At 39.9% G+C, this 23334-nt stretch overlaps 2 protein-coding genes across 2 annotated transcripts in view; both read left to right on the forward strand.

Moving 5' to 3' along the window:
• Nucleotides 1–23334, forward strand: part of KAT6B (lysine acetyltransferase 6B) — a 166099-nt gene that overhangs the window by 114357 nt on the left and 28408 nt on the right. Inside the window, exons 9-11 of the mRNA XM_042458444.1 lie at nt 2653–2814; nt 5864–5957; nt 19326–19557. Coding sequence (XP_042314378.1) covers nt 2653–2814; nt 5864–5957; nt 19326–19557 — 488 coding nt within the window. The remainder of the gene's footprint in view (nt 1–2652; nt 2815–5863; nt 5958–19325; nt 19558–23334) is intronic.
• The window catches only part of SAMD8 (sterile alpha motif domain containing 8), a 324372-nt gene that overhangs the window by 76156 nt on the left and 224882 nt on the right, over nt 1–23334 (forward strand). The gene's annotated exons all lie outside the window — the stretch shown is intronic.

Here is a 23334-nt window from a genome sequence, read left to right on the forward strand (position 1 = left end):
CTAATTATGGTTCTTTCAGTGGTCATCTGTGCACTCATACAACCCACCCTCCTCTCCTCAAGTGTGTTTTGCTTCCTCTTTCAGATACTATTGTGGCAGACTGGAACTAAGGGAAAAGGGTAGGAGCCATACTGAGCATGCACAGTGAGAGGGGAAGAACTCCCACCAAAATGCTTTGCTGACCTCTGGAAATTTCCAAAGTGGCTCTGTGAAGGTGCAGAACAACCCATTTGTGTGAGTGCACAGCTGATCCCTCAGAGAACTACAGCTACAGCTAAGCATCCTATTGTTATTTATTTTTCTTCTGGTGTAGCCAACCTCATGCATTCCAGATGTTTGGGACTATAATTTCCCACAATCCCTGATCACTGACCAAGTTGGCTAGAGTGGAGAAAGTTCTTATTTTTAGGTACACCTTTCTTCTTGTATGAATCCTTGGCAGGTCAGTGAGGTCCCATCTCCTCAGTCTGCTGAAGAAATTTGTCTTCTGCCCTTCAATTATATGTTACTAAAGAACTGACAGGCCATAAATATGTTTCAGAATTTCTTTCAGGCAATTTAATCTGAAAAGCTCCATAGTAGGAAGACCCATGTCCATTTGACAACAGCTTTGAAGAAAGGTTCAGCTAAATCTTTAAATTAGAAAAGTTTTTCTGTCTTTCTAATTTTATATCTATTTCTCTAACTAAGGAAATCCAATAGTATTGGAAAGCCAGAATTTCACATTTAAACCTGGTACTATAAAGTGTATAGAGTTAATGTACTCTAGAGGAATTTTGACAGCTACATCTGTGAGAGTCTATACAAGATAAAACCCATGCTGTTTTATAACTTGTTGCCATAAAGATCAAACTATGAAGGGAAATAGACGGGAATGAAAAGCTGGCTTCTAGCCAGCTTGGAGGTGTGGCATACAGATGCCGCACAAGATGCCTGGACATGGACCAGCTTCTGGGTGCTCCGGCGGCATGGCATTTATACACTGCACACTGCCAGAATGGCTTGAAGCCACTTATAGGTCCCCGTGGGGCAGAAAAGCCACTTTTTTGCCAGCCAAAAAGGAGAGGCTCTTTGCTGCTCCTTTTTTGGCTGGCTTCAAGGTGGATTGGGGCCACGGCATGTGTTTGCTGTAGCCCCAATCTGGCTGTGGAATGGGCAGCTTCAAGCTGCCTCTTTCTTCTAGTCTGTTTCGTCCCTAAGTCTAGGATACAGTGACCTATAGTTTCACTCATGCCGGTACCTTTGTATGGTGACTTCATATTTGCTTTGCCTTACTACTTTATCATATGCTTTACCTACCACTCTTGCATATTGTTACAAAAAGTGACAATAGGGATTGTTGGTGGACCTCAAAGATTTTGGCATATCTATCTTTTCTTAACTTCATCTGGAATTTTGCACTTATAGTGCCATTGCTTTGCTTGTAATAGCCAGCTATGACTTGTTCTCTTAGTAAATCTGAGGGAGACAGTGGGTTACTTGAATTAGGAACTGGGGTTAGTGGTGAACTAGATGAGATGAACAGCAGAAACAGAAAAGAGGTGTTTTTATGGGTTGGGAATTGGTCTGGGTCAGACATAGGTATACAGTGTGTGTTGGAACGAGTTGTATTCTTCCTGAATATGCTAACTCAGGTATGCTGCTAAAGTGTTTCTTGATGTGTATGTGGTGGTGTGTTTTTGTTTTGCCAGATTAGGCTGCTTTTTCCAATGTCTTGGAGAAGAACGAATCTACCTGTGCACATTTTAAGATCTTTTTCCAAAGCCTTGTTCCATTTGCCACGTTGTCTGAAATATGATAGGTGTCCTTAGAAATATATACCTGACTTTTCCTTGTCTTCTTTCAAAACCAAGGCCATGGTGTTCCAAGCTGGTTGAGGATCTATATGTTTCCTGTATTATATGTTACCTTATATTAATTGCTACTATTCATGCTCATCACCTTCAGTTGGTGCTTTTGTTTCAGATTTTAATTTTTGCTACCAACTTCTTGTGTATTTTTAAGTGCAAGATAAAAGACAAATATTTTGATAAATAAATGTTGTATATCTGTGGAAGAACATGTGAAAGTGCAAAACCAGTTCAGTAAATAAAAGGGAGAAGTCTTTGGCCCTTCCTTTAGGCTGTTTAGCACAGAAAAAATATTTGGGATCAAAGGATTTTTTAATCTGTGCAGAGTTACTGAAACTGCCAATGTTTGGAGCTGAGTTTGGAAACATTTTTTTAAAATATTAAAAGTTTTGTCTGCAATTATGTCTAAAAACAGATGTTATATGATGCTAAACTAGTTTTCTGGTTTGCAGACAAAATATCAGAGACTTGGAATGATACTATTTAATTCATCCTCCTCCATCTATCCTGTCAGTAATCAACATCTTAACATAGTTCTATTATCCTCGGGTATCTAGGTTGTATCTAGGTTGTAGAAGGAATTAACCAATGTAACAAACTGAGATTATCCTGTAGATTTTCCTGAGGATTTTTTTGCATTGGGAAAAGAATTACTAATAGTTGGATGTAATATTAAAACCAAAGGAGTTTGAGCAAAATTTATGTGTGTGTCTGTGTACAGTATTTGTTTCATATAAACATGATATTTGAAGATTTGCTGCTGTGCTGAAAATACTGATACAAAAAATTCTACCCTCTATAGGTTGATGGGAATATGAGCAAAATTTATTGCCAAAATCTTTGCTTATTAGCAAAGCTCTTTCTGGACCATAAAACCTTATATTATGATGTTGAGCCATTTCTTTTTTATGTCCTCACCAAGAATGATGAGAAAGGGTGCCACTTAGTTGGATACTTCTCAAAGGTAAAAGTTTGATATTACTGCTGTGTGAACCATGATTTTGTGCCACAGCTTCAATACCTGCAGATGGCTAAGCATAATTTCAGCTGAAAATGAACATAGTTTTTGATTACAAAGAAGTACTGTATAAAGCTGTTACCAGTTTACAAAACATTGTAAATGCAAATTATTTTTCTTAAGTCAAATGTAAAATCCCGTGCTCCCTTTTGATTCTCCAGATGCTATTTAGGTACCAAGAAATAAGGATTTTTGTAGCATTAACTGTTCATGCTCTGATTCATTGAGTTGTTCATTAATTGATCAAACTGTACTTTTAGCATAATTCATTAGCTTTGTACAGAATTGATTTAATAATCTTTGTACATATCCATGAGTGCTTATCAAAAGGATAGCATGTATTTAAAAAATAAAGTAAAGATGATGTTACAGTTAGTCCTCTGTATCCATGGATTCAACCATCCAAGCATGAAAATATTCTCTGCCCCCCCCCCCCCCAAACAAAAAAGAAACCTTGATTTTGCCATTTTATATACGGGACGCCTTTTTACTATGCCATTGTATATAATTGGAGTTGAGCATCCATGGATTTTGATATCCACAGGGGGTCCTGGAACCAACTCCCAGTGGATACCAAGGGCATATAGTATATCATATCATTATTTTCACAGTATATAATCAGGAGAACCAGTGTGGTGTAGCAGAATGTTAGAGTATGACTCTGGAGACCAGAGTTTGAATCCTCGCTTCACCACAGAAACCCATTGGGTGCAAGTCGCATTCTCACAGCCTTAGAAGAAGGCAATGGCAAACCCCCTCTGAAAAAATCTTGTTAAGAAAACTCTGTGATAGGATTGCCTTAGGGCTACCATAAGTCAGAAACATCTAGAAGGAACACAACAACAACAGATCCTGTTTAGAGCAATAGTTGTCCTAAGGCTATAATGCATGTCTAATATCTGTACAGAAAAGGAATTCTAGAGTGCCTCCTGGCTGTTTGAAGCACACTCCACATCTCTAGGGAATTTGATACTGAAAATATACTCTGGGAATAGGGTCATTTAACTGAAGAGGAAAGGGTGAAGAGAACAGCTCCTGGTAGCTGTTGTTGTCTGTACATCAACCCTGTTTACCTTTGGAATATGTTAAGAATATTTATTTTCATTTAAAATATGTTTAAAATATTTATTTTCATTTAAAATATTTGTACTCTGACTTATATCATGAGCTCGCAGGGCACCTTACAAATAGCATTAATACATATCAACCAGTTTAAAAACAGTAAAATGGTTTAATAAACTAAAACATAGTAAATAAAATGAGTTAAAGCAGGTTTAAATGTTTTTAAAATTAGGTATAACAGTATTTGGGTTGAATCAGTGAGGCCCAAAGGCCTTGATGAACAGGCAAGTTTTAACTTGGCACCTATCTGAAGTTAGTTTTAGAGCGAGACAAGCTTCCAGGCAGTGAGCATTCCACAATTGGAGTGTCATGGATTGGAAGGCCCTCTCCTGTGTCTCAACACGGTGTATTGACCTTTCTGATGAGACATGGAGGAGTGCCCCCTGAACAGATCTTAATTCTTGGGCGGGTACATATGGGGTGAGACATTCCCAAGTATCAAGGTTCCAAGCCATTTAGGGCTTTAAGTATCATCACAACCACCTTGAAATGAGACTGTAAATGTATTGGCAGCCAGTGCAATTCTTATAAGACTGTCAGTACAAGCTGCCCATATTCCAATCAGCAGTTGAGTTGCTGAATTTTGCACTAGCTGCAGCTTCCAAGTCTTCTTCAAGGACATCCCCACATAAAGCACATTACAGTAGTCTTCTTGGGAGTTCATCAGTGCATGGACTACTGTGGCTAGGTTGTCTCTGTCCAGGAAAGACTGTACCTGATGCACCAGTTGAAACTTGCATCAATCACTCTCAGCCACAGAGTCCACTTGGGCCTCCAGCGATAATAATAATATAATAATAAATTTTATTTATACCCCGCCCTTCCATAAAAAATGATAAGGATGGCTCTAAGAGTTACACATCTGCTCTTTCAGAGGGAGTGAAACCCCATTCAGGACAGGCTGTTTATCCAGTTCCTAGACCCGAGAACCACCAATCTACAAAGCCCCTGGCTTCAATTTATTGATTGTCATCCAGAGCATTGCAGCACCCAGCACCTGTACAGCCCCAGCTAACTCCGAGGACAAGGAGAAATATTATTTATTTATATCCCACTATTCTCCCAGTATAGAGACTCAAAACGACTAACAAAATTTTAAACCAGTACAAGTTAAGAACAATACAAAGCATTAAAATGTAAATGCAAAGATTTTGAAAAATAAGAAAAAATGAAGATCCACATTGCTAGGTAAGTTATACTTCAAACATTGCTTTAGGTAAATATACTAATCAGAAGTATTTACTCACAAACTAATAAAATGAATGGGAAAAGCAGTTGTTATGTGCCTCCATTTTGTTTCTGCCTTGCAATGACCCAAAAGCAAGCCTGTCACAGAATTTTCATGGCAAGATTGGTTCAGAGGAGTTTTCCCTTTGACATCCTTTGAGGCTGAGAGAGTGTGATATGCCCAAGATCACCCAGTGGATTTCTATGGCTGTGCAGAGATTCAGACCTGGTCTCCAGAGGCGTAGTCCAACGCTCAAGCTACTATACTACTTTGTTCTAATGAACCATTACTTCTCATTTGACTTGATGAATTTTGTTAATGTTAGTGTAGTGTTGTTGTTGTTATTGTACAAAATATACCAGATAGAAAGTTGGAGAAGGATGGGGAAACTCTCCTCCCCCACTTCATGTAAATGTCTCCATGAAGTTGCCTTTGGATTTTTCTGTTTTTACTTTCTAAAATGCGTTATTTTGACATGCCACATCTTTTAAAGAAGATACATTGATTTGCTTGTCATACATCACCATAGTATTGCAGTGAGATCATTCTACTTTGATATTGACAGCATGCTGCCTGCACACTTTGCTGGACTATTCTATAAAGATAGAAGTGTTTTGCCATATTTTATCTCTCTTCTTCCTGTAGGAGAAACTCTGCCAGCAGAAGTACAATGTCTCCTGCATAATGATTATGCCCCAGTACCAAAGGCAAGGATTTGGAAGGTTTCTCATTGATTTCAGTAAGTGAACAGATTTGTTTACATTCTTGTTCTTGGGAACTGACAGTTGTTATGGGCATGCAGTGACATAAGAACTTTTTGTAACCTGTAGCAGTTGTCAATAGATGATGGGTTTCTGTTCCTGTTGCATAGGAAAAGCTTCCTGAAATGAAAAATCTCCTAATTTTATGTACTCCAGGAAACTGACTATATCTCTCGCTCTCAATATTAGATTTCAAAGCTATAACACTGAATGAATTGTCTAAATTGCATTCTTTTTGTGCTGCTTAATAGTACAAAGAGTAACAATTATTTCTGATTAAAGCTAAGTAAAGCTTTTATCAAGGGCATTCTAGTTTCCAAATGTGGAGTATATTTTAGCTGGACAGTGTTCATGATGGGAGAGCATAATGTCTGAGGGTTAGCTTTTTATTCCAGTCTTTAAGTAACGTGAATAATTCACTCCTGAAGCAAAATCCATTTTTGCAGCACAGTATACAAACTAGTATATCTTCTTCATTATGCAGTGTACATCTGACATATTTTGAACAACTGAAAAAATATTTCAAATACACAAAAAACAATGGAATTATAATATAGTTTTGGTAAATTAAATAATAAGCTGGATGATTAAAGTTTCTATACCTGTTAAAAAGTGTTTTTAGCTCTACCGCTATCATATTTTCAGGAAACCGGAGTGGGAGTGTTTGGAGATAGGGACGTGAGGATAATTCATTGCTGTTTACTAAACATATGGGATTTTGGTTTTCTCAATCCCTTTACTTTATTCTTCATGAGCTAAGAAATTTGGCAGGTGCTCCCCAAGGTGTGAGAATTTTCAAATACTGTACTTCTTTTGCAAATGAAGTAATGGAGCAAGTTTTCATTAGAAAATTTGATTATTGCTCACGTACTTCATGTAAACAGTGCCTCTCAGCAGGCAGCAGCCATTCAGGCAGGCCGTTTATTGAGCATTGAACACCTGGAGTGCTGCTGACAAGATGTGTTTGGTTTAACTTTAAAGCTTTTCATCTTCTCGTAACTCAACTTTTTAAAAAGACAGACTGCTCCATTAATCCAGTCCAACAGAGATGTGAGCTGTGTGGCTTGGCAGACATTGCTCAACTACAACTTCCAGCATGCCTCACCATTGGCCATCCTGGCTATGGCTTCTGGGAGTTGCTGTCCCTCAGCATCTTGGTGGCCACACAATTCTATCCTTAACAATTGCATCACATGCTATTACATTATCTTGTGTGCTAAGCCATGTGACTGTTTTAATGCTCTTGTACGCAACAGGACACTAGTGTGGGGTTTGGTCCCACTTGGTAGTTGTGGTAGAGGTCACAATAGCATCATAGAAATAGCGTCATGAAGAATTGGTGGGGTTTTCTATATTCACCAGATCTGTGCAGCACTTTTTCACATGATATTGAATAATGTTTAGACATGATACAGAAGGGATGCTGATGTTTCTATTTTGCGTTGTGTGAATGTTTACTGCATAATGTCACCTGGACAGAGCTCTGAAAATGTATTTTTGGACTATAATACCCAGAATCCCCCAGCCTACATGGATTGTGGGATTCTTTTTAACCTTTGTTATTGATGCTGTGGCTCAAGTTGCTGACTCTGTTGATTGCAAGATCAGCAGGTTGGCAGTTTGAGGCCCGGGTGTTGCATGATGAGGTGAGCGCCTGTGACTAGTCCTAGCCTCTGCCAAACTAGCAGTTTGAAAGCATGCATATGCAAGTAGATAAATAGGTACCACTTCTCAGTGAGAAGGTAACAACGCTCAGTGGAGTCATGCTGGCCACATGGCCACGAGAGCAGTCCTCGGATAACGCTGGATTTTTGGCTTAGAAACGGAAATGCGCACCGCCCTCTACAGTCGGTTACACTAGACATTCATGTCAAGAGACAACCTTTATCTTTTGTTATTGCTGTTAAATCTTTATATAATAATATTACAATGGGCAGACTTCATGGCAACATACTGGTGCTGGACAAATTCATTTCCCTGCAGCCACCTTGAGAATTGCAGCTAAATTTAGATTAAATGAGAACAGCTAAGTCAGGGTGAGTGGGTGGAAATTTGGTGGAAATCTCTGTGGTGTGGTAACAAAACAGAAACAACAATATTGAACAGTCTGTTAAAAAACAACATTAATTGTGTCACCAACCCCCCCCCCCCCAAAAAAAACCCAGCATCTTCCCCGGTGCAAGGACCTCCAGTTGTGTTGAACTGAAATGTCTTTTACCCTCAGACAACTTAGTGGTTCAGGATGTTGGGACTTGAGCGTCCAGCTTAGCTGGAGGGTGCACAAGGTAGATCTGACAGTTTCCAGCAATACCCCTGGCACCAGTATATTATATGCAGCTGTAAGGAGAGCAGAGCTTGTAAAAGTTAATTTGAAAAAATACATTGTGACCTCAGTATCCACAGACTTGCAATCCATAGACAGCAAGCCCCTGTTGTCCCCAATAGCAAAAGGTGGCTGTGCCACCTTTAGGGACACCCCCCGTTGTCTCCAGTGGTGATGTGTGCACATAGCCATGCTGCCACTAGGGACAGTGGGGCTTCAGATGATGTCCGTAATGGCATTATTCCTAATGGCTGCTTGGTCATGTGCACGCACTGCCATTGGGAACAAGAGGACTTGAAGTCCTGTGGATTTTGGTATCCATGGAGGTTGTGTGTGTGTCCGGAATGGAACCCCTGCAGATACCAAAAGCACACTGTAAAACCCCACACTGTGGATGCAGACTCTGAGATTCAGATAGCTGTTGTCAAAAAATGTAACTTTTATTGTCTCTGATGAAAAGCAATAAAACAGCCCCCCCCCCTCCTTATTTGTCTTATATCTCTAGAACTGATAAGTGTTTATTTTATCCCTCAAGGAATATGACTTATAATTGTTGTACAATTTACAAAAAGAAAGGAGTTATCCACATACTCAGGAAATGTACTGTGGGTGGGACATCAGAGGAAGTTGTAGTGCACATGAAATATAATGCATACATGTACTTTGGTTATTTGAACACACATCCCCTTACATTTTTTTGTCAGTTACTCAAGTACATTTTTCTTTGAAAGAACAAAATGTACAAAACATTTTATTGAACTAGTCTACTGCCATTTCAAACAGAGTACATGTGGATTTGTTGGATTACACATTGCCCGTGGCAAGGCTATACTAATCAAACTGAAGAAGCTCTTTAGGGTGGAGGTTTTCTTTAGGCAAAAGCTATAATGCAAGAACAATTTTCACATAACATCACATGAGAAAGTGTAAGGAGACTATGAGTGGACCAAAGCAGCAGGCACAGGATAATGCAAATAACATTAGCATCCATGTCATTTGAGCTTATGTTCCTCACATTTCATCTGTAGGGGTTTTGTCAGGAATGCGTCACTTCACCCTGGGAAGGACAGCAACTTGAAATACCTTCACAGAGGAGTAAGAAGAGTAATATAAAAAATTCCCACCTCCTTCAAGGAGATAAGAACAAAGGGAGAAATTTACATCACTATTTGGAAAGACCGATAATATTTCTGTTGAAGAGGGGGTGAGCAAAGAGGATTTTAAGCAGAGATCTGTTGAAGGGGGTTGAAGAAGAGGATTTAAAGCAGGAATCTGTTGAGTGGTGTTGAGCAGTGAGGATTTAAAGCAGGAATCTGTTGAGTGGTGTTGAGCAGTGACGATTTAAAGCAGGGATTCCAGCAAGAAGGGAGTGAGGGAATGTCGGATGGGCTGTGGGGCTCGGAGGACCTGCTAAGCGAAACGGAGGAGGATGGGTGGTTCCAGACGCCAATGACCAGTGCAAGGCCATCATGGTGGAGTTGGTCACCGAAGGGGAAGTGAGCACTGTGGGACATGGTGGCCGATGAAGTGGCAGCCGAGCTCACCAGAACCACAGTGGAACCACCAATCCAAGGAGCAGAGCAAACTTGAGAAGAACGGGTGGCCTGAGACAGAACACCATAGCAAAATCAGTCTCCACACCAGCCTCACCCACGAGACCACTGTGACCAGCCCTTGGCAAAGCACAAGGGACGACACCCCCAGGCATCAGCAAGAGCCTGCACCTGTCGCACCCAGAAGCCAGCAGCCAGACAACTGGGAGTGCAATTCATCTGTCCTATTTCTTGGCCCAGGTGGTGGTGCACATGTGGGAGTGGGGTCCTACATTCCTGAGCAAAGTTGCAAAAGTGAGGTGCAGGATTTCCCAACTGGAAGGGGAAGCGGCGGACGGGTTTGTGCAACTTTGGACACCAGAGCTGCAGAATGAGCTGCAGAATTGAAGAGTCTGCTTGAATTCATGGTCACACTATGAGCCTGGTTCGAGGACCATTTCTGGCTGAAGAAGGCTTGAATCAAGTTGATGATGCTCATGTATAGAGCCTGCTCCATGACCGAATATGCAATGGAGTTCCGGAGATTGGCAGCGCAAGTCCTGGACTGGCCTGAGACGACCAGAGTGCAGCATTTCAAGGCAAGCCTGTGATCAGAACTGCTGAAATGGGTGAGGAGAACTGACAACCCTCAGATGGTAAGGGAGCTGATCCGACTGGCAAAGGAGGATATTCGCTTAATGATGCAATGGAAACTGGGAGTAAGCAAGAGAGCCAACTCAAACTCAATCCATTTCCAGGAAAAAGATAAAGGAACTAAGGCTTGTGAATGACTATGGCCAGATCTGATGCCTTAGGGAATGGGTGCAGCTGGCACACCAATTTTTAACTGTGCAAACACATTCCTGAACACTGTAGAAACCTGAGCATTCAGGCTCAGATCTGAGTTCAGGAGCATACCCAAGCTGCAAACCTGAGTTTTCAGAGGGAATGCAACTCCTTTCAGCACAGGTAGAATCACCATTCCATGATCTGTTTTTCGATTGACCAGGGCACATCTGTCTTACCTGGATTTAGTTTCAATTTTTTTGCCATCATCTTGTCCAGTGGTCCCCAAACTGTGCCCTTTAAGAGATTTTGGACTTCAGCTCCCAGTATACCTCATGTTCAGGAGAACCTGTCCATGGCAGCCATCTTGTCATTCCCTCTAAATGTCCCCACCCATTCATTCCTCATTAAAAGGGTGTACAGACTGGCCATTAAGACCGGCCTGGGGGCAGAGTTCGGGTGTGGCATCTACACGACGCTTGCCCTGACTCTGCCCTCAGGCCGGTGTGATGCCACACGCCTTACCACATGGCAGGTGGCATCACAGCGCTCCTCTGGAGCTGTGTCTAGATGATGGAGTGTCAAAAAGCTATGGTGCCCTTTTTGCTGTTTCTTTTTGTGCCACGGAAAGGCCATATCACGGTTGCAGTGTGCAGTTGCTGCAGCCCTGATCTGGTGCTAAAAGGGATGGCTACAGGCCCCCCCTTAGGGGCGGTCTGTATAGCCCCTAAGTCTCTCAACATAGGCTATGTTTTTCAAGGCTTTTTGTGACATCATAGAGTGATTAAAGTTTTCGCAGAGAACATAGGATCTAAATTCTCATTTGATGTATTTTATGGACAATATGACTTGGTTTGTTTGAAAATTTTAAGCAGTATATAAATACTTTCAATGTTAATCATACAGAGTGTGTTATTGTTTAGATTTTGTGAATACCTAACATTTTTTCTTAATATTTTCAATATCAGTTTTATTGCTTATTTTAAATTTTTGTTCACTTATAAAAATTATACTTACAGTATTTTCTAATGGCTCATCTCAGAAATATTGGATTGTGGTTTCTACTTTTATATTCATGAACTTCAAATTCTTGTGACATACAGACTGAAGACTTCAGTAGGACTTCAGTGGATGTCATTAGGCTGTATAATGAAGCGAAGAAAACCAGCATGGCAGTGCTCATCATGGTTTGCATATGTTGCCCTAATAGCTTGGTGTCTAACTATGCACATTAATTGACTACCAAATTGAGCTCCATATGTTACTCTTCACATTGCTAGAAAAGTGATCAGCTGTAATGACATTCTGCACAATCAAGGTATGCACATAGCTTTCACTATGTATGGACAACATCACAGCTCCCAGTGTGAATACTGCACATTTGCAGATGGTACAGAAAGGTCCTGCGGCTATAAGAATAGCTGTTGATAATTCTGAGGAAGACAGATTAGTATACCATTAGTGCAGGTTGAAGCAATCTTAGAACTCATTTGTAAGTAAAGGAAAATTCATTTTCATTTTTAATTTAGTTTTTGTAAAATATTTTAATTAAGAATTAAGTTTAATGAAGATGAAGTTGCATCTCATCTATAAATTTTAAGTTAAAACATTTTAATTCTATTATGTTGATGTACATGGTAATTGACATGCATGGTAACATGGCAATGTTATCCAAGTAAATGAACAGTGTCCTAAAAAGACTACATCATATCCTGAAAACTATATGAAGCTTAAGTGATATCAGATAAGGTTTGGGGTTGTGCTCCATACTCAAGTTCTTAGTTCTGAAGAGGAAGCTACATGAAAAGGAGCCAGACCAGCAAAGCGACTCTTGATCAGTAGTAAGCAAATCATGTGGTCAGGCCTGAATTTTGAACAAGTGAGCTCTGCCTTGCTGTTAGTCAAGCAATACACTGACTAGAATTGTGCCTATAAATGGCTTTGAGCAGGGAAACTAACATCCTTTCCTATCCATCTCACCAGAGGTAGGGAGAGGAAATAAACTCATAACCTCTAGAATAACTGAGGAGAAATGGAAAACGCTTGCTTTGGTTTTAAACTTGCCCTTGCTTCTGCAAATTCATCTCTATGTAGTTAATATTATGTGATAAGCAAGGGAAGATGTAATCTTTAACCCCATATCAGACAATTTCTCTGTCATCCACAAAGGCAAGCACTTGTATGTTTTGAAATTTGAGCAATAGATAGTAAGTCTTACAACTGGTGTCCCCAGTATGGTGGTTGCAGGCAACAGTGATCCTGTGGAAACTATTCAGGTTTCTGCCAAGTATTCTACTATCCTTGTTAATTAGATTATAAATGATAATTGTCAATGAATCACAGTTTCTCCTAACCTCCCCCCCCCTGTGTCTTTTGGGGCCCAAAGGGTCTTCTGATTGACAATAAACTCAAAAAAGAAAGAATAGTGGTCTCTGTCTATTTGTAATGTCCTGTGTTAGGCCTGTTCTCTGAGAATAGTTATAATTGGATGTTACCTGCAAACTGATATGTGGATTACTAGCAAGGGAGATGGCAAACCATTGCTTGTACCTCTCTACAAGAATGACAAGTATGTAATGAGGGAGGGGTGTTTCTGTCCTGGTGGAGGAAGGAAAATGGAGAGCTAGGATCTGCAGGAAAAAAAATGAAAAGTGAATGGTGGGGGGCTGCAAAACAAGAAAAGGCAGAGGAACCTGAGCCTGTTTGCTGATTCTAGGAGAGAAGAACATGCATTTTTAGCAGAATGTATTAAGAGACTCTTTCTGGAGATTAATTGACTTGCCTTCTGTGAAATTGGTATTCAGAAAACTGGGTTTATAAGGAGTGATTTTCTGTGGCACAGACCTCACCTTTGGAAAAAGAAACTGGAGAGTATTGAGAAACTGGAAACATTTCTAAAGCTGCTCCAAAGATGGTTGTTTTATTGCTAAAAAGAATTGGGTTTCATCTTCAGACCCCTAGCTTTACCACATTTTCAGGCAAGTTACCTGTATTATAGCCTTACCTCTTCTTTCTGTAAAATGTGGCTTTTTTCTCACTCCCTCTGCAGCTATTTTGTGACCATGCCCATGACACTTCCTCAAAATACAGGTGTACACACTAGACCATTTACAATTATTGCTTCATATTGCTATTTTCTCCTTATTTTGTGTTTATAGTATTTTGAAATGGGTTATATTATGAATGAAATAAAGAGCAGTACAGTACATGAATGATTGAATTAAATGATAAAAATTCATGCTTTGTAGCTATGGAAGGCCTAGATCTTTTTTGTACTTTATTAGTTAATCCTGTATGACAGGGCAAGTGGAAAGTGCCTGAGACCACAAGGTGATACATACCCCCTCCCTCCATTGAACAGTTTTTATAGTAATGTATTTAATAGGCTCTGGCTTTAATGAAATTCATAGTGTTTGCAAAACTAGTTCATCAGAACTAATCATGTCATGTGGATGTGAATGGATTATTTTAATTAGATAGATAGTTGAGCTTGGTTGACTAAGTATTTGTTTCTCTTTCTCAATGACGATGTTAAAAATTCAAGTGAGCAATATTGATTTAATGTCATTTGTTCTTTTGAAGAGAAAGTGCGAACTCTTTGTATCCTTACTCCAGCTTCATTGTGTCCCATCACACACAATTTTCACCAACAACTTTGCACTTTAGGCACAACGCTTTGACACTGAAACACAAGCCAGTGGTTGATATCCAGTTAGATTACCATATATACTTAACTATAAGTTGAGAAATGTATGCCCAAAATTTGACCCTAAAAATGTGGGTCAACATGGGTCAATGTGGGGACAGTCAGGCTGAAAAGAAGGAGGAAGGGCGTGCTCTTCCTCTTCAAGCCTCCTCTCTGATCCTGGGATGGAGAGAAGGAGAAGGATGGGGTCTTCCCTCTCAAGCCTCTCCTTTGACCCTGGGCTGGAGAGAAGGAGGAAGGATGGGCTCTTCCTCTTCAGGTCTATGACCCTGGAGAGAAGGAGGAAGGGTGGGATTTCCCCCATCAAGTCTGTCCTCCGACTGGGCTGGAACGAAGGAGAAAAGGCAGGCTCTCTTCCAACCCAGCAGTCTCCCTAAAATTTAAACTTGACTTATCCATGGGTCACATCACATCAGGCCCCAGAACCTGATCCCGACTTATACATGAGGTTGACTTATACTCGAGTATATATGGTACTGTATAATCCTTGGGCAATCCTTTAGGATTAAGGATATCCACTGTGTAGACAAGATGGATATTACAACATTGGGGTAATCTATTTAACAGGGAAATGTTGTACTCATTTCAGATGCTTCAGGATAAATACACGAGCAGACAAGATCAATGTTTTTTATTTACCTGCAACTTATATCAATTATTTGGAATCTTTTTGGTAAGTTTAATTTAATGGATACACCTTTACCGGAACCAATTAACTAATGTATGCTGTAAGTAAAGTGAGCCTAGCAGAAAATGTGTACCACAAGGGTGAGGAAACTGGCCCTCCAGCTCTGTTGGACACTAACACTTACCAAACTCAGCCTGTATGGTCAGAGATCAAGGAAGATGGAGGGCCACAAATTCTTCCTCCTGATGTATAAGATGATGTTACTTTTCATGTACTTAGGTTGACATTTATGAAACTGCAAATGCTAAAAAAATTTTTGCAATCAATAACAGCAAAAAGTCAGAAAATTATAGCAGTTTATTGTACTACGAGCTTCTGTAAGACTATTGCCTCAGTATCCCTACATATTTCCAAGATTCTGTGGCATATTTTTTTTGCAGTCAGTTCATGTTGGACACTGTCCAGACATGAAGATCCACATGGTTTGGGTCACAAATACTGAATACTGTATACCCTAGAACACACACAGCACTCTGCACACAAATAGGGAACATTTATAGTTATGAGCAAGAGGTGTTTTGAATGAAAATAATCTCCTTGATGAACACCATAAACATCCAAGGAATTCAACGACTTCCTAGAAAACAGTTAAGGAGGCACTGCCTTTATAATTGCCACTGCATCATTTCATTTTCAATAAAATTTGCTATTCAAAAGCTGTTCCTCCTGTTAACAGAACCAACAGAGAATTCAGTATTTTCTTGTAACTCTGACTGTTTTTTGTTGTTGTTAGAGTCTAGCAGTTGTTCGATTTTTGTTGTATTTCTAAAAATCAAGAATTGGAGCCAATATTTTTAATGGAATATATCAATTATGTGTATGTTTTGTAGTGATGTTTCTGTGATATTCTCCTATATTGCTAAAGGTTAGTGTAGCTTGGTCCCTGAGAGAGTGAACTGTAAATCAGAGAGTCCAGGTTTGAATTTTGTGTGTGCTATGAGCTTGCCTAGATGACCTGAGGTTACATGTACTCTGTTTCATTCCACCTACTGCTAAATGAGAAAAAAAATAACAAAAAAGACAAAAAGATGATTTATGTGACATGCTCTCACAGAGACTGAACTGTTGTATGAATGCTGAGGACGACATACAGCCAACTTCCTTGGAGATTCAATCCTTATACCCAAGTACTATTTTGAGGAGGGGAGATTGCACTAAAATTATTTGTCAGTTTGGCTAGTTGGGAGCAGTATAGATTTAAAGATTTGGATATGGATGTAGATACAGTGATAAATGAGAGCCAGGATGGCATAGTTTACAGCGCTTCATAAATAAAGGTTAATAATAATAATAATAATAATAATAATAATAGTAGTAGTAGTAGTAGTTTGAGCATTGGACTATGATTCTGGAGATGAGGGCTCAAATCTCTGATCTGGGTAACCCTAGAAAAATCATACTCTCTCAGCATCAGAGGAAGGCAAAGACCAGCCCCCTAGAATCAACTCTTGGCAAGAAAACCCTGTGATAGGTTTGCCTTAAGGTTGCCATAAGTCAGGAATGATTTGAAGACAACAATAACAGAGACAAATATTTTGGGGTAGTTCTGTACATCTAATTACAAAATTAGCTCTGCAGTGCATCCTATTTGATTTTCTGTTTGGTGGGAATACAGAACATGTTCCTAGTACAAGAACTCATGTGACAGTATAAGAGACCAGTAGGCAAGAGAACCTTGATGTCTAAATTTCAAAGATATCATATCTTCCAAAATGAACAATTTAAAACACTGGCAGATAAGCTCTTTTGTTAACATTTCAACTTAGCTGAAGTAAAAGTTTATTGGCTAGTTTTAATAATAATAATAATAATAATAATAATAATAATAATATGTTTTATTTATATACCGCTATTCCAAAGATCATAGCGGTGAACAGCAAGTAAGCTAATTAGCAAGTAAGCTAACTTGCCCCCAACAGTCTGGGTACTCATTTCAGCGACCTCGGAAGGATGCAAGCCTGAGTCGAGCTTGGGCCCTTTTGCTGGTCTTGAACTCTCAACCTTGTGGTTTTGAGTAAATGGCTGCAGTACAGGCATTTAACCACTGCGCCACCACTTGTTTTTCTTTATGTGCAAATAATGCCATTTAGTACTGTTCGTGTGTGGTGTGTATGATTTATTTTGCTTTTAATAAATCATTTGTAGATGTGTCCTGAAGGTTTACTTAAAAGTTTTCTGGGAGATAAAATCCCTTTATGAGAAGATGAGGAAAATATTGGAGATATTCAGAAGGGTGGGAAAGAGTAAGACTGTTACATTAAAAAAAATAACGTGCTTTAATTTCTTGGAGAATTGTTGAGAAGGTCAGCTTTGCCTGACCTTGGAAGTGATGCTACACATAAACACAAATGTTGATTAACATGTCCCTTGAGTTATGTGTTGGTTTGAGCACCAACCAGATTTGAAATTGACATTATTATCAAGGCTTGTTCTTTTTTAATACTGCTTTTTAATGCTGCTTTTTTTTTGTACAAAAAGGTAGACTTATTCATTCATTTGGATTTGACAATGCAGTATTGCAGATGCCTTTATGAAATCACTAAGCAACTTTTCAGAATTGAAATAATACCTTTGTTGCATTTTATTAAAAGAGTTGTGCAAGATAAGAGAAATCAATAGGATTATCTTGGATGCCCTTATGAGATACTGGATGTGAGCCTCTGAGATGATTGCAGCATAGTAATAATGTGACTGTTGTAATGTTGAGTTGTCCTCCTAATTTTTAATATATATTTATATTCACCCATGTTTGAAGTGTTGAGATACTGCTCTTATGCTTTTGTTCTTTTCATGTAGCAGTGTTAGTAAATGTGCATTTGTGAGAGCTGGAAATACAAATAAATCCAGTGTAAAAACCCTCACTCCATTACTGGTGAAAATCAGAATACAGTGGTGCCTCGGGTTACGAAATTAATTCGTTCCGCCATTCCCTTCGTAACGCGAAAATTTCGTAACCCGAAATAGCTTTCCGTTAGCGCTGGAAGCCTATAGCATTTGAATTTCGCGCCGAAATGAATTTCGTAACCCGAAAAATATTTCGTAACCCGAAACAGTTTTTGCCAATCCAACTTTTTCGTATCCCGGAAATTTCGTAACCCGCGCATTTCGTATCCCGAGGTACCACTGTACTTTCAGTTTGATACTGACTTGCAGTAGTCTTCAGAGCCTATCACTAGCCATGTAAAAAATTGTGTTGAAAAGAGGGAGGAGTAATGGTGAGGACAATTGCAGAAATTATGCTCCTAAAATTATAACCGAGGAACTTTGGATTTGTAGTTTCCACAGCATAATGACTCCATTTTGGATGCAAACAGGAAATGATCTCTTCAAGTGTGCTGAAGATCGATCACACTTTCCATGTATCAACCACTGAGGCATTTTGTGTCTCTATCTCTACTTACCTTTTATCCTTAGATTCTACAGTCACCCCTCCATTTTCACGGCTTTAAAATCCGAGCCCATTGCGTATCCGTGGGGGGAAAACAGAGGGGAACTAAATTGGGTATGTTCCCTCAGCACATGCTAGCGCACACGCGCAGACACACATCACCATTCAAGCCAATGGGGCTTGAATATTGGCGAGTTTCCATTTTTGTGGAGGGGCTCCAGAACTGTCCCCTGTGAAAACAGGGCTGATTGTACTTTGTTGTTATTTGGGAAGGGAAATGTATGTGGAATGAACATGCTTGCACTGGCAAAGGAAGAGTGCACATGATCTATCCAACTTATTAAGCTTTGGGGTTTTGGGGCATAGTACAAAAATACAAAAAAAAATCTGAACAAGGTTAAGAGGACTTGCCCTTTATTTCCTTGCAAGTGTTCTTTGATGTTGCAGTGTTCTTTGATGTTGTTTCCATATGGGCAACAGCAACGTTAGCGCTGTATACAACCCTCAACTTAATTTCAAAAGCCCTCTGCATGCAATCAGCTCAGACATCTAGAAAGAGTAGTCTTTTTTTTCTCTTCAAAAGCCTGTTGGTTGAATACAAAGGGAGTCCCAAAGAAAGAAAGAAGCAAAATGATTGTACAAAAGAAAGGGGAAAAAATGCAGGGCTGTTCATTTTTGTCCCAGGTCCTTCCCACCACTAGCTTCAGCCTTACATATTTGTCGCAGGTCCTAACAGACTACCACTGAGAGGAATGTGTCCATCTACAGAAAAAGATTGTCCACCTCTGATCTAGTTGTTCACCACTGAATACTTATTTTAAAGTTGTTTTATAGAGGAGTTCTAAAAGAATGGCTGGTAAATACTCATAGATGGCATCATTAATGATACATTTGTGATGTTTGCTCTCAATCCCTCCCATTAGGTTATTTGCTATCTAGAAGAGAGGGACAAGCAGGATCACCTGAAAAGCCACTCTCTGATCTGGGTCGTGTCTCCTACTTGGCCTATTGGAAAAGTGTTGTACTGGAATATCTTTACTGCCATCACGAGAAACAGATCAGCATCAAAGGAATGAGCCGAGCAACCGGGATGTGTCCCCATGACATTGCCACCACCCTGCAGCAGCACAGCATGATAGACAGGAGAGAAGAAAAGTCAGTAAACATTATGTTGCCTTGTCATCTTCTGATTTATATTTGCTATCCCACTTTTGTTGTTGTGTACATTTTCCTAGAGTTTCATTTCATTTTTGTTGTATATGAACATCATGAGAAACAGACAGAATAGCATTCTGGATTGGTACAAGCCCCTTAGTCAGAACTGACAGGAACATAGGAATATAGGCAGGAATGAACAGAATACCCACCATGAGGATAGAGTTTTCCTTGTTTACAGAAGAATGACATGGTGTGTCTTTCCTCAGAAGTTTTGTTTCCCTTGGAGGAAAAGATGAGGTGAAGATACAGTGTTCCCCATCATATGCAGGCGCACTACATGTGGCTTTCAGCTTATGTTGAAAGCCGCACGGCAGAAGAGCCAATGGCGTGTGCGCTCATGGCATGTGCACTGTGCCACATGTACGAGCCACACTGTTTTCAATGCGGCTTGACCATACACAGTATTTGCTTTACGCAGAGGGTCTGGAACGGATCCCCTGCGTAAAGAAAGGTTGCACTTTACAAAGCTCCCATTTCACCTCTAACTAACTGCCTGAGGTACAGAAAGCATAATGAGTGAGATAGCTGAACAGACTATCCTCTGGGTCTTTCTGAGACCCTCTTTCTCCCTATTCAACTGGCTCCTGAAGAAGCCCTGAAGAGCCATGTGCAAGTCACTACTTCAGACTGAGCAGTGCACAGTGACAAAATGAGTGAAGAAAGCATGTAGAACAGAAATGGGGAACCTGTGACCTTCTAGATGTTCTTGGACTCTTATTCAAATCAAATTCAAATCATTCCCCAGGCAGCAAGGATTTTGGATGATGAGATTTACAGGGCCACAGGTTCCTCATCCCTAATTCTAATCAAAACTATCTTCTCTGGATCAGTTGGAGTAACTTGAAGATGAGCAGGGTCATCATTAGGCAGCAGTTCAGTATACAGGAAGTGTCCCCTACATGACTCCTTATGCGTGATAGTAAGAACAATTCCAGGATTTCCCAGTGGAGAGAAAAGAGCCCAGATTACCTCTCCAACCCCGGGTCTCATTCTTCTTTTGTTTTCTCTTTATGAAAACACTGTGTAAGTATCTGAAACTAGACAGAGCAGTTTGAGAATATTCTGGAGCTTTAGCCAGGATTCTGTAGCCTAGTTCTCACTTCTAGAAAGGGAGGAAAGCTTTTGCCTAAATTAGTAGGGTGGGCACTTTTCCATCTCAAATCAGTTAGGATTGCTGGGTGACCAACACCTTGGTGGAATACTCTACATCAGCGGTTCTCAACCTGTGGGTCACAACCCCTTTGGGGTCAAATGACCCTTTTACAGGGGTTGCCTAACACCATTGGAAAACACATACAGTATTTTTAATTACAGTTATGAAGTAGCAACAAAAGTAATGTTATGGTTGTGGGTCACCACAACTTGAGGAACTGTATTAAAAAGTTGTGGCATTAGGAAGGTTGAGAACCACTGCTCTACATCAGCACATTAGATGCCTTTGATTCCCTCCCCCCCCAATACTCCTTTTCTTTAGACCACAACTCCATGATTGGTTTTCCTTTTAGAGGAAATTTGATTTGAAATCCTTTCATCGCCTCCAGTTACTACTATCTAAGGGTAAAGCAGATGGCCATCAGAGAGAGCACTCCCAGTTAATTTGTCCAGTTTCTTTCCAGAGAGCCTTTATAACTCTAATACTGTTTTCAGCATCAAAGAAAGACATTTTCACTCTCTTAGATTTTTAAGTGTATTTTATTGTACAGTTGCCCCTCCTAATTCATGGATCTCGGATCCCTGCCCTTGATTACCCGCAGAGGGGCAACCTCTGCTCTTTCTAATTGTGTGTGTGTGCACGCGCATGCATGGCTTGAATATGTGCGAGCCTCCGTTTATGTGGGGTAGGAGTCCAGAACAGATCCCCCACAAAAACGGAGTGCCAGCCGTAGTAGTTTTTAGAATGCTGATAGTTGCTATATTTTATTAGTGTGTTGTAACTTGTTCTGTAAAGCCAGCTAGAAATCTTTGTATAGAAAGCTTTTAAATAACTAAATAAAATCTTTAAGAGGCAGACTTTTCCTTTAGATAGTTATGCCTTCTTGTCAGTACTTTAGTAAGCAGGGCTAGTGATCATCGCCATTAGCTTTGGTCCTCTGTGGAGTTGGACTTTGCTGTTTTATAGCCTTAAGTTCTTCTTTATAGTATTGTAAATGTCTAGACCTTTTCCCTTTCTTTCTTTCTTTCTTTCTTTCTTTCTTTGTCCAGCTTTGTTCATGAGCTCGACCCCAGTCTTTACTAGCTGTTCTTACAATCTTTTCTCCTTGCATCCTTCCACCACATCCTTGGGTGATCAAGATTCTGGAACTTCATCTCAAAGCATTTTGGCCAGAAATAAACCTCCCAGCCTCTTGGAGCAGAAAGCATTTAGAAAGCAAGAAAACTGATCCAGTAGTCAAGTACAAGAAATAACAATTTCAGTGAACAGAGCTGTCATGCTGAGCTGAGTTGAGCCCAGTTTGTGTGAGTGAAACTGCAATCTCCTGATTTCCTCCCCACTACAAATAGTATCAGAGGTCTCTTGTGATACTTTTTCTTCTCATGATTGACTGGGATGTTTCTTCTGTCATGGATAACAAGATGAATTTATCAAATTTTCTTGGTGTTTGAAAAACAACAGCCAGAGTCTATGGTTGGGGAGATAAGAGTTTTATTTGATATAAACAGATGCTAACATTTTATCCTCTTTTCCCATTCTCCCTATCCTTTTGAGAGCTTTCAAAGATGTTAGGCCCATGCTTCATCTGGCCACTGCAGTACCCAGGAAGTTTGATAACATCTATAAGGACACACTTTTTAAAAATCCCTTCTTCTTCATTTGTCTGACTCAAGAGTCTAAGTTTGTGCATTCTATGCAAAGAAGAGACAATGTTGGGACTCCAATCCTGAATGACAACTAAGACTCATATCCTCTGTCTCAGATGAGGAAGGGCCAACACAGTTCAGTTGGAAAAGTGGAACTAGAGGCAGATTTACTGAATACTAATCCAGATTACATATCCTCATGAGCCTGTCACCCATGGGAGCATCAAGCCAAGGAAGCCCAAATTAAAATCTCCCAAAGGGGGAAAAAAAAAACCTGAGCCTTCAGTCCCATCCTCAGAATGAATCCATCCACACACCAGGATCCTTGAATTTCCCCATATATTAATATTCCTATCAACAGGGAACTAATAGAAAAGAGTTCAAGTGCTAGATTATATGCCAGAGACCTTTCCCTTTAAACCCTCCTAAGCCTGGGAGGAGTGATCTTACCATTAAGTATTCCTTAACCCCCTTAACAACATGACAGCATAACAATGACTATGCAGCTGCAGTCATCATTGTTACTTTTGATTTTAATCCCATTTTGGGAGAAAGGCAGGATATGAATCCAAATAAATATATAAATAAATACTTCTTGATAGTCTGTCGTATATCAGGTTGTTGTTTTTTAAGACATGCAAGAAGTCTTTTCAGATAGAACACAGATCAAACAGTGGGATATGATGCAAGAAAGAGGCCACCTCTAAATGTAATCTCTATATTTGCCAGACAAAAGGATTAGTCAAACTGCTTGCTTCTTTAAGACAGTTATCTACTCCAAAGAGTGAGGCGAGCTTCATGCCCAATCATTTCTTTCTCTTAAGTCTTTATTTGACTCCCTACTGTTTTATTTCCTTCTCTTATCCATTTCGGTGTCACTGCCACACTGTCTCATCTGCTTAGAGTATTGCTTTC

The sequence above is a fragment of the Sceloporus undulatus genome, chromosome 3 (assembly GCF_019175285.1).
Source record: "Sceloporus undulatus isolate JIND9_A2432 ecotype Alabama chromosome 3, SceUnd_v1.1, whole genome shotgun sequence".
Lineage (NCBI taxonomy): Eukaryota > Metazoa > Chordata > Lepidosauria > Squamata > Phrynosomatidae > Sceloporus > Sceloporus undulatus.